This window comes from Tiliqua scincoides, chromosome 3 (genome assembly GCF_035046505.1).
Source record: "Tiliqua scincoides isolate rTilSci1 chromosome 3, rTilSci1.hap2, whole genome shotgun sequence".
Lineage (NCBI taxonomy): Eukaryota > Metazoa > Chordata > Lepidosauria > Squamata > Scincidae > Tiliqua > Tiliqua scincoides.
The window spans coordinates 168,271,170-168,283,627 of NC_089823.1; the positions used below are offsets into that span (position 1 = coordinate 168,271,170).

The 12,458-nt window shown below is 44.2% G+C and overlaps 1 protein-coding gene across 1 annotated transcript in view; it reads left to right on the top strand.

Moving 5' to 3' along the window:
• Positions 1 to 12,080, top strand: part of C3H10orf143 (chromosome 3 C10orf143 homolog) — a 44,190-nt gene extending 32,110 nt beyond the window's left edge. The window contains exon 4 of the mRNA XM_066621432.1: positions 11,979 to 12,080. Within this exon, the coding sequence (XP_066477529.1) occupies positions 11,979 to 12,080 (102 nt within the window). The remainder of the gene's footprint in view (positions 1 to 11,978) is intronic.
• The last annotated feature ends 378 nt before the right edge of the window (positions 12,081 to 12,458 follow it).

The window sequence follows — 12,458 nt, forward strand, 5'->3', positions numbered from 1 at the left end:
CTAGATGGGCCTATGGCCTGATCCAGTGGGGCTGTTCTTATGTTCTCTCAGAACATCAGCATTAGAATCGATCTACTCCGCAGCAGAATACTGTGCTCCAGTATGGCTTTACAGCTGTCATACTAGCAAGATTGATGCCAGATTAAATGAAACCATGAGGATCATAAGCTGCTGTATAAGACCCACTCCTATCTGTTGGCTCACTGTTTTGAGCCACATAGCACCACCAACCCTATGGAGACAAGAGGCTTTAGTGAAAGAATATAGAAAAATCACCAACAACCCACTTTTACCAGTACATGCCAATCTTCGTCATCTATTAATCGGGAGGCTTAAATCCAGGAAGACTTCTCTGGCACTCGCACAACATCTGCACAATAATTTCAACATCAATATCCAATGGAAAGTCAAATGGGCAGTCGAACACCCAGAAACAGGTAGATATACAGACAATCCTACACTTAAGGTGCCAGGTTTTGACTTGCATGGTGTTTGCCAGGATTCAGTGTTTAAATGGAGGCTAGAATCTACCCCACAGTGTGATTGCGGGTCTTCCCACCAAACGATATACCACATTGTATCTGGCTGCAAACTGAGGGCGTATACTGACCCATGGTCTGACTTTTACAATGAAGGTAACTGTCCTCGAATGGCTGGACAAACTGGACATTGATATTTGATCTAGTTTTGTAGAACAAAAAAAAGTATATGTCCTTAATTCAAAACGGAACAATGAGACTGATTGATTGAAGAGCTAATGAGTTTTTATTGTGACACAGCATGGAACCAATAAGGTTAGTAAGGTGACACCTTCCGGGGGGTGACACCACTAGTGACCGAAATCGCTAAAACTGCAGTTGGTAGGAATAATACCATCATATTATATACTTTTTAAAATACTTTATTTTTAAATATTAATACAGGACATTACAAAAGGAGGAAAAATACAAAAAAAAAACTGCTATAAAACTGCCCCGGGACTCCCCGAAAATGGAGAAAAACCCCAAAGGCTCTGTTGCCACCTTCAACCCCAACTCTCGCCCATCTGCTCCTGCCCAACCAGTTTTTTGTATTTTAAACACACACACACACACACACACACACACTGGAGGGTGCAAAAAAGGCATTGACTTAACCATTCAAACTGGTTGATAAGTTCTAACACTGTGTAACACTTTTAATTCCCCCCCCCCCCCCAAATTGCACATTAAAAGGCTCTGACACATCAGGTTCTGCACAGCTATACAGGAAGCGGCAGTGCGCCGGGCAGTGGCACACTCCTCCCTGCCACAGGTAAAAGAGTTTGCTTTGTGTCAGCTCCTAAAGCCAGTGGAAGTGACAGCCTCAAGGCCTGCTCCACAAGTTACCTGAACATAGGAAGTAAGTCCAGCCACAGCGGTGGACACAGAGGAGGCAGAAGGCAGTCTCTCTCACTCCAAGTCTGAATAAATATCCCATTCAAACAAAGATGGAAGTTGGGAATCCTGTGAAGGAGAGTTATGGCACCACATCTTATGGGGGGGGGGGTGGGAATGCTTTTGAAAAGCAGCTCCAGAACCTTATTAAAAAGCCAGGCCCAGGAACAGGATTTTTTATATATATATACAGTGTAATTTACAGCAGAATGCAATGAAACAAACCACGTTGAAATATCTGTGTTGTATCAAAAGGTATAGCCAAAAAACCAGCGGAGATAGGGCGATGGTACATCACCGCACCCACCACCCAAGTTGTTGCCCCGCCTACCGCGTGGGAGGAAGTCCATCATAGGGGTAACACACTGGCCTCCCACATCTGGTGACGCAAACTTTAGTGACACCACTAGGGAGAGGTTCTGTGGATAGAGCATTGACGCCACTGGGGAGAGGTTCTGTGGATAGAGCATTGACGATGCAGCCTCATATTGCACTCCTAGGATCAGTGCCATTACGTGCCACCATGGATGGAGCTTGGTGAATAATATAGACTATTCATTCCACAATTCCACAAAACACAGTTCTGTGTTTAGGTGTTGGCTGTCTGTACTTTTGAAATTACTGGTTTTCAAAATATGTCACATGAGCTTTGGAAACCTCTAAGTGTGACTTGAAATGTGTTTTCAATAGCATGGGACCTGCTTAGTGGTTCATGTCTTTTTTTTTTAATATACTGGGCATTAGGCCACACAACTGTCTGAAAGCCATGCTCCATAATTGGAAATATAAGGGGAAAGACTGCAACTACTTTTTTTAATGAATGTATGACATTCTGCATATGTTCTGAGATACTTCACATTATCTGTAACCTGACTTGTTACGTGAAAATCTCCTTTTCCCTTCCAAGTTGTGATTTTGTATGTATTATGGACTAAAAACTCATGCAGGTCAAACCTCAGAATACAGGGCACCCTTCCCCCCAGTCCAAGGCCCTGGTAGAAGTCACAAGTTTGCAAAGTGGTGATTACATCCCCTCCTCCAGTCTAGGAATGTCTCCTGATTATGCAAAACAAGCCTGCACCTCCAGAGGAAAAGGTCTATTGTCCTTTTGTTGTACTCTTAAGCACCTTATGCAGACTGCCCCTCCCCCAGAGTCAGGCTTTGCTGATAGCTGATTTCTGGACCCTTCCACCTTTCTTTCACCTGGGTGTATACTGAGCATGTGCACAGCTCTGGGATACTTCCGGTCAGTTTAGGTCAACTTCCAGGTCAAAGACAACTCTTATAAGAGAGAACTCAGAGCACATGTCTCTCTCTCTCTGATTGCCCTCCTGCGGGAGTGGTCCTACACGGGACTCTTCCTCCAACTGCCCCCCCCGACAGGTAAATATATCTTGCGTCTAAACTCCCTCCCTTCTTCCCTATCTATTCCTCCCTTCTCCCCCATCTTTAGTCAGCAACTGGGTTTAGCAGATTAAGGAACCCCTAAATTACTTCTCTACACCCTATCCGTTTCTGATTCCTTTTCGGATACACCCAAATACATAGCACATGCAGCCACCACTAGCTAGGTACACTATACACAAGTACTAGAAATCTATACTTATCAATTCTCCATTTGTATTATGTTTACGTTTGTGTGTTTTTGCAATAAAAATATAATCCTTTGATTGAAAGTTACCTTTCTCCCAGTCTCCTCATTAAGCTAGGCAAGGGATCTCTTTGCTTTACGCTGTCTTGTTATCCAGCCTATGGTCCCAAAAGTTTCCAAAAGGTTAATATACTAATTCCCCTAAACAAAACAGCCTTTTTGGTAACAGACGCACCTTAAGATCTAGCTTTAAGTCTTTAAGCTTTCTATGAGACACAACTGTTTAATTAGGACCAACTTCATATTGAATTTAATCTTGTCTTGACAAGTTTGAGTGGCATTTTTTTTTCTTTGTTGAATCAGGCTGTACTTGCATGTGATTGTATTATTGTTACTGGAACAGTATAGAAAACGCCACATGATATTTGCTTGCAACACAGGGTGTCATTCATGAGTTATACATAAATGGCAGCTTTACATATTTAAAGGGAACACGAACTGCTTCATATCTGAAGTATGTTTCCCAGGGGGTACCACCACCATTTGATCTATTTTTGATTAAAATGTAAAAATTAAAAATTAAATCAAATGGTAGTAAAACTCCTTGGGGAAAACATACTTCAGTTATGAAGTATTCCCTGTAGCAACCTTGAAAATCTTACAACTGTATTGTCTCATCTGTAGGTGGTCCTTTTATGTCACACATAATTAAAATGAATTGCTGTTAGAGAACCCATACTACTGCATACAGATTTATGAACCTTGAGGCACCTCCATTCAGATGTAAACAGTGATATCACAAAGTAACTGTGAGGGATAAACAGCATGAGGATAGGTATCAGTGAGTAAGACATTTCCCTGTGCTGTAAGAGGAAAGACCAGGTGCATGTCATAAAACATTATGTATATGTCTAGTAAAAAGCATTTCCTGCACAAGGATAATAATGCAATGTGATTAGCTTATGCTGCCTTTGCTATGCCGCTCCATTCTGTCTTCTTCAGTTGAAATAGCCTCAGCACTTTGAATGTGTAAAGAAATGGCTAATATGTCACCAGAAGAAAAAAAATTGTGAAATTGGATTTACTGAGAAAATGTACTTTACAAACATTAAGGCTGCGTGTGTCTCAGGATATGGGGGTATATATTTGATAAGATTAAGGAGTCAGCACGGATTAAGAATGGGACTATGGATTTGCATTCCACATTTCACAGATCTGAAAGACCAAGTCTCACACGTGGTTTTCTGTAGGGTGTTTTCTGTAGGGTGTCAGGTAATCTCTGCCTGTAACAATGACTCTGTGCTTGAACTGAGGTTGGAATCCAAACTTGTCAGGCAGGTATTGAAAGTATTGAGAGGGTCTTCTCTTTGGTGGCCCCCAGGATGTGGAACTCTTTTCCTTGGGAGGTCTGCACATCACCTGATCTTGGAAGCTAAGCAGGGTCAGGCCTGGTTAGAACTTGGATGGGAGACCACCTGGAAATACCTGGTGCTGTAGGCTTATACCATAGTCTTTCGAGGCTGAAGGTTGCCAACCAACCAATCATATCAGTCAATAAGAAATTTTGAATTTAGTGTGCTTATAGTTAACAGCAACAGCCTGAAATTTGGATTTGGAAAAGTGTCTTTACAGAGCATTTCTGAAAATGCATAATCAACCTGGAGTCCTTCTAAGAATCATAGAATCAAGAGTGACATAAGGCTCTGGAGTGCCATGGTGTACAAGTAACTTCTATGTGTAAATGTGTGTGAAGTCTGAAAAGAAGAGCATGATGTCTATAAATCTCCAATGCATTTAGACAGACTGGGAAGTTGCAGCCAATGATGACATTCCTGTGTTTGTACACATGTCCTCTTCTCATGCTCCCTTTCTTGTGCTCCATCCATGTGTGAGTTTGAATGTAGTAGGTGTGATGTGGGCATGAGCCGTACTGTTAAGTAGGAGATAGGAAAGAAACACTTTCATCTTCCTAGATGAACTGGGGCTTGTTCACATGCACCTGGTAATCATGAGAGCAATGCTCTCTAAGTAAATCGTAAGCAAATTTACTTGGGAGAAAGGCCCACAATGCAGTGGGACCTATATTTATGTTAATCTACATAGGATTGTGCAATATCTAAATAACTCTTCTTAGAGCTGAATCCTATGCATGCCTACTCAGAAGTAAGCCCCATTTTAGTCAATGGGGCTTACTCCAAGGTAAGCATAAATAGAATTGCAGATCTGTTTTCCTGTTGAGTGCTACCGGTATTGTGACCATTGTGTTGCATGCAAATGCAAGCTAAGGGAAAGCAGTACATCATGTGGGAAGTGTAGACTTCAGAATTACCATCTACTCTACAACCAAATCATTGCTGCACCTTCTGACAGTGCTCCCTTTAGAGCTCATCAGCGGAGACAACAGATTTCAGAATGTTATTTCTGGCAGTGTTCAAGCCCAGGGCTATTCATTACATTCCACACTCTCCTGACTTGTCTTACAAAAGATGGGGAATGTATCTTATAGTACTTTGCAGGCTATCATTTTCATTAATAATCCGATCCACGTCTTTGAATTATTTTAGTAATTGCTTCACATAAAGGAGACTACCACATATGATTGCAAATATGTCTTTGTTTTCATTCTCTGCTTTTGTGGGAGAACAGCAAGTGTCTGAAGTTCTTGACGTTGTTAAACAATGTGTAAATAATGTTCATTTAGGTTTCCAAATGTCTTACTCTGACCCCCAGAGACCTACAACTTAGTAACACAACACTTTTAGCTAACTAATCAGCACACGGTTTGAAGTTTAAAAATGAAAAACACTGTTTGAATACTGGAAATGTTTCTGAAAATCTGGGTGGATAGTTTGGCCATTTCTACATGTATCAAATATATCAATCGTGCTATATCAGCTCTCCTGTACTAGTTAATAAATGTGTCTATATAAACCAATAGACCAGCTTAGCCATGATCCAAAGTGGGAATGCCATTGAAAACATCTACTTCCCCTGTTGTATCTTTTTTAGATTGATTTTTCAGGAAGGGATCTTTTCTCACTCTTGTGTAAAGCACATATACAGATGGTGCAATCATAATGAATAATTTCAGTAAGTAATTGAAATAACTGAGACTAAGGGCGCAATAATACCCTGCCCTGGAACAGGCAAGCCAAGAGGCTTGTGCTGTATCCAGCACAGGATAGGGGCCCAAAGTGGCTCAGTCAGAGGGAAGGGGAAACATTTCCCCTTACCTCCCAGTAAGCCACCCTGACCCCATTGGTCTCCTCGAACTTGCACCAACTCCTGAGCTTGAAGCTCCCTGGGAACAGGGGTCCGGATCCTGGTAAGCCGCCCTTGCCACCCTGGGACTCCTTGGATTTGCTCCATCTCCTGAAGTGACACCTCCTAAGGCACGTTCAAGCTGCTCCAAACTCCCCAAGAACGGGGGTTGAGATTCAGCATAAGTGCTGGATCCCAGCCTCACCTCCTGCTCCCCGCCCACCCGCCCCCAGGGCCACCCCTTGCCCACCCTCCCCCGCCTCCTCCCTGCCCACCCCAGAGACTTGTATTGGCCCACCCGGGCCAACGCAAGCCTTGCCAAGGAAGCTGGCATGGAGGCTTATGTCAGCCTCCGCAGGCTGGCACACCTCCATGTGCCGGCCTGGCTTCCTTCTGAGGAAGGAACATACCTTGTAGGACGTTAATGACTCTCCTGGGCCGGTGCAAGGGACTCAGGATTGCGCCGTTAGGCTCACAGTCTTTTAGCCGGTTTGTAACCTTTGTTTGAACCCTTTATGGCACCGCAGCTTTCAGCACACTTTTGAAGCATCCTGCTCTTTACACAGCATAAGAAGAGGCTGACAATATGCCATTAGGATTGGGGAGTGGGGATGGGAATCAATGCCTAGAAGAAACCCAGTTGCATGCCTAGATCTGATGCATTTTGCCAATATAGTTCTCTGAATCCCACCCTTGATCCAGAAATCAATGCATTTTTAATAGCCCAGTCCTGTCCATGTCTGTTCAGAAGTAAGCTCCATTTAGTTCAATAGAGCTTACTCCCCGGATAGGAGTGCATCCTAATGGCCTAAGCCTATCTGGGCCTTGCACTGCAGGAACTTATATTTCAGTAATGCAAGGCCCTTTGCGGTGGTGTGAAAACCGGACCACCACCGCATGCTTCTGGGCCACAGCCACAAATGGGCAGAGGTGCAGCATTTGCACCACCAGCTCCAGGAGGCCCTGCCAGTGCTGGTAAGTTGGTGGTTGCAAGAGAAAAGTTCAGATGAATTCCAGGGTGGGGAGGGGTGGATCCCAACCCCAGCAACTTGCACCAGGATCCTGTCCCCTCTTTCACAAGTCATGTTGCCCTTTCTGTCTTTGGACATATGCCAACTACATAGCTGGTGTGCCCAAAGAAATGCATAATCAGCCAGATGGCCTACCCAGAAGTAAGGAAAAAATATTTTTGCTGATCTCTGGTTGGTCTTCTGCTTGTCGCCCCATCAGTGGATGCAGCACAACTTTGGGACATGAAATGGCTGTAGGTGGGCTTCAGTCATGATGGGTAGAATCCAGGGTTACTCTCCCTCCAGAACAAGAGTCTTTTCCTCTGGAGCCTGCTACTCTGGATGCTACTCAGTGCTTTCAGTGATTTTAGTGGGATTCAAGCATCCTTAACTGTGAACTAGATTGGACATTGCATGTCCATGCTGGGTAGGTCAGTTCTCTTAAAATACTTAATATTCTCAGCAAAGAGTCTTGTGGCACCTTAAAGCTACAAGCAGGGCATCTGAGAGGAATTTTATCAGGGGGTACAAAGTTTGTTTTGCGTCCCTTTGCAAAGGGGGAGGGGTGAAACAGAGGGGGGAGGGTGGTTATGGGCGAGCAGAATGAGTGCAGGGAGGGGCAAAACAGGGTCGGGGAGGGTGGAGACAGCTGGGAGAGTCTTTGGAGCCCAGTTCTGTCCACCCATGTAGCATTGGCAGCTAGATACAGTAATATGGAAAATGAAACACAATCCTAAGTCTCTCTAAAATCTTTTAAACACAGAAAATCATGCAGAAAATGAGCATCATCATATTTAGGCTCCAGTTAGAATGGAAAGTGTCCTGTGTGTACCAAAACGTGCTTCTGCAGCAGCTGTAGCCTTGCAGCTGTGTCCCTGAGCTCCTCTACACTCCTTCATGGTAAGCAGATCCACAAGCCAAAGAGCTACTGTAGCAGGCCAGATTCCTCCCATAAGTGCATGCATACATAAGAAGTATGCCTGCATTTCTCAGCCCAGAAGATTTGGCTTGCCAGTAGTTTCAGCCCCACGCTCGCGTTAGTGTCCCCAGCATCCCTTGGAGGTAACAAGTCTGAGTACAGAGGAAAATGCAAGATCCCAGGAAATTACTGGGCCCTCTCCTTTGGCTCTTTGGCCCCTTTTTGACCCTGGGTCCAGGTACAACTTACCCCCTTTATCCCCATCTCCTAGGCCCTGCCTTAAAAACTAATACATTTATTTCAGCATAAGCTTTTGTGAACCACAGTGCATCACATACATAAAGCCTTATCCCAAGATTCTCTTAGGGCGCAATCCTAACCAACTTTCCAGCACTGTCTTAGCCACAATGCAGCCCAAGTTAAGGTAACAAACCTGCCCTTACCTTGAGGAGGCCCTCTTGACTGCCTCCCCACTGCAGGATGCAGTGCACACCACATTGGCACAGCTATGTCAGTGCTGGAAAGTTGCTTAGGATTGCACCCTTATTATCCTAATATACCCAGCAGTCTGTTATCTTGATGTTCTAATGTGTTGTCCTAATATTCTCAACTGCTTAAATGAGATTTACAAGACAGCTACAAAAGTGAGGAGATGTTGAAAATGCTATTCATATAATGAATGAAAGGAGTTAGGACACATCCATGCTTCTGTATTCACACCTTCCACACCACAACAAAAAGGGTGTAAGTTATCTCACACTAACGTTGAAATCCTATGCATGTCTACTCAGAAATAAGTCCTACTGGATTCAATGGGAATTGCTCCTAAGTAAGTGTGTTTAGGATTGCAGCCTAAGTTGTGTGGCATTGTCAACACAAGAGGGAGACTTATGACTAGCATAGGTTTTATAGCGCATGTTCCTCTACATTAAAGATTTTTTTTTTAAGTCTGCAATATACAATATGTCATACTTGGACTGTTATTTCTTGGGTTGAGGAAGTGTTGCACACATGTATCAAAAACCTGCTACAGTTTCCCATCTTCCCCCAGTGCTTTCCACTTACAATAGTAGTACAATGAAAGAAGAGGGCCCTGCAGAAGGAACTGGTGGGATTATATGTGGGAAGTGAGTGAGAATTATTTCCGTGTTTATGACAACAGAGAAAGATTGGGACTATCATGAACACCTCAACTGATAGGATTCTAACACACACACATACACACACACAGAGAGAGAGAGAGAGAGAGAGAGAGAGAGAGAGAGAGTCCAGATCACAAGGAGCAGCAGTACAATCCACAGAAATGCTGAACACAGACCCAGGTCCTAAAGCTAAACCAGAGCTTTAGGGCGCAATCCAGACCTGCCTGATGTGCTGGCACCGACCCAGGAGTATTGTGAACATGCAGTAAAGTGCTTTTGCATCTCAAGGAGGGTCAGTTGAGCCAGCACACGGACATGCTCTGGCTCATGGAGGTCGCATCCAGCCTTTGCACTGCCAGACCCAGGTAAGGTTGCCAGACGCCGGCCAAGAGCAGCTGGCGTGAAGATTTGGGGAGGGCAGGGGAGGGCAGAACAGAGGTGTTTTGAGGCAGGGAGGGTGGGCTGGTGGGCATACCAGGCCCAGAAGGGAGGTGTGACTGGCCTGGGTGACCTAGGCCAGATTCCTCCCAGCCAGCCCAATGTTACACTGAGCTGCTCAGATCTGTGCCAGTGATTTCACTGGCGCAGATCTGAGTGGCTCCATTGGGGTGGCCGCTGTACTGTGGTAAGGGGAAATAAATATCCTAGTTGCATGGCAGCAACTTCCTGCCCTGCACTAGATACAGTGCAGGCCAGTCAGCTGTCCTGTTCCAGTGCAGGATAGGATTGGGCTTCCCGTCTGGCAAATGGGAGCCCTATGAGCCAGAGACCCTTTAACCGAGACACCCCTGAGACTCCCCTGTTGCCCTCTAAGTCAGAATTTCCCACAACAATTGTTCTCCTCCACACAAGAAGCTTCAGACTCCATTTCACAGGACATGCGTGAGATGAGAACTGATAGAGAAGTGACACAGTGCAAGCCTCAAAGCCCGGAATATTCTTTAATGCGCTCCTCTTTAAAGCGCTGTATGTGGTGTACAGTATAATGCATTCAGTTTTTTTGCCAATTGTAGCTATAGCTATCCAGAAACCAATATGTCATTACAGCAACATGTAAAAAGGTCAAGATCTCTTTTCAAGATCAAGACCCATCAATAATGCAGAAGTGGGGTTTTTTTCTGTTTTTGTTTTGCCGGAGCTCAGGCTAATTTTGTGTCCAGGCAGGAGCAGGTCCAATACCATATCATGAGATCAAATGATGGCCTAATTAAATGGTCATGTCCAATAGAAAACTCTGGATGAATAAATGCAATATGCACAGTCATTTGATCAGAAGCAATAAAAATGTCCCAGAACATAAAGTCAGGGGAAATGGGGGAAATCATTAGAAGAAACTGGATCTGTATAAAACAAGAGTACACCTGGGAGCTCATGTAGCAACAGAGTATGGCAGCCTGGTCCAAGACTGCCCTACTGATGGCACTGCAACCATAGTGCCGTTGGTGGGTGTTGCAAACATGTCATAAAGTATATTTGTGCCACCCAATGAACAAGCAGCACCAGCGGGGAGGCCTGTGCTGCCCTGCCAACACAGCTGCAGGAGCCCTGGCCATCAGCTGAGCGATGGTGAGCATTGAGCAGTGCAGGGGAGAGGAGAGGGTGGAGGGAGAGCATGGAGGTTTCTGGGTGGGGGAGGATTGAACGGGAGGAGGGACCAACCCAGAGTAGGAGTGGGACTGGCGAAGGCCTCCTCCATCCTATCCCCACGTTGGGCTCAGAAGCCTGACATGGGGCTTCTTGACCCTGTGCCAGTGATTTAGCTGGCACAGACTTAAGAAGCTCCATCGAGCAGGCTGGGGCTTTACTTGGGGGGGGGGAACATCCCCTTCTTGTGAGGAGACCACCAGCCTGTATTTATCCAGCACCGGTTACAATGGTGGGCATTTAGTGCTGCTGCTTCTATGCTGGATAGGATTGGGCTTTTAGCTCATCGCACATGTGCAGGTCCTAGCTGTCACCTTAAATAGGCAGTGCCAACCAATCAGATTACAGGGTTCATTGTGCCTTGTGGCTGGGATCCATGAAGGAAACTGACATTTTCCAGATAGGTCTGCAGACCCAGTTTGAGGTCCACTGCTCTTGACAGGTGAACCCTTTCAAAGCATTTCCTTTTCTTTTTTTCCTAGAATGTATTGCAGGTGATATAGATGCACTCCTTTAAGGCATAGTGAAAATTCAGCAATAACAGTGTATTGCATTATAAAATAGATGAAAAGGGGTTTGTGTTCAGTTACAATGCAAACAGTTGTACATCTGTATGAAATTCCTCTGTGTCAGGTGTCTGGTTATCCAGTTAAAAACCCATCCCTCTTGCCATCAAACCAGCTTTTCCTGTGAGCTTTAAAGAGCCATTTCTACCAAGCAAATTAACCATGCTTAAATTAAAATAAAGTGTGAACATGAAAAGGTGCAAATTTGCTATTTTCACCCCATCTCTTCCAGTGCTTTCCATGTGGTTCAGGTGTGGGCCATGTATATACCTGTCAGATGAGCCGAATCAGGCTTGCTCTTTACTGCCAAGAAAGAATTAAGTACAAAATCTTCTGTAGGAAGCAATTGTGAAGTGTGGAAGTTTATAGTCAGGCAAATAAATTGGATTTAAGTATATTACAGTCATAATCTTTTTCTGCCTCTCTCCAGACAGCCTTTGTACATGGAGAAATGAGAATGTATTCGCAGACAAATCTTGACCTGAGGGAGAAGGCTGAGGGAATCTGGATTTTCAATAACATAAGACAATAAAGCTCAGACTTCTAACCTGCTGCAATATGGTAAAAGTATAAAGAGCTTAGCAACTAATAAAAGGAAAGGGTCTTGCAACTCATATTTGAAGATCTAGACCCCAAAAGGACACTCCATAAAGATCATAATGGGTTAGTCAGTATCTAACAGTTACAATGTACCTTGTTGACCAATTGTCTGACAGTTGTCTTCTGTAGGGTCTGGATATTAATAAGTCTTGCATTGATTTCCTTTGGGTATTTGGTCTCATAATTGTATGTCTACTTGTTATGACATTGTGGCTTGTTGTATATTTATTTAATATATAAATATTATATACAAATTTTGATATAGCACAAGTATTATTAATGCACAAATATTTAAGACCAATTTTGTAAG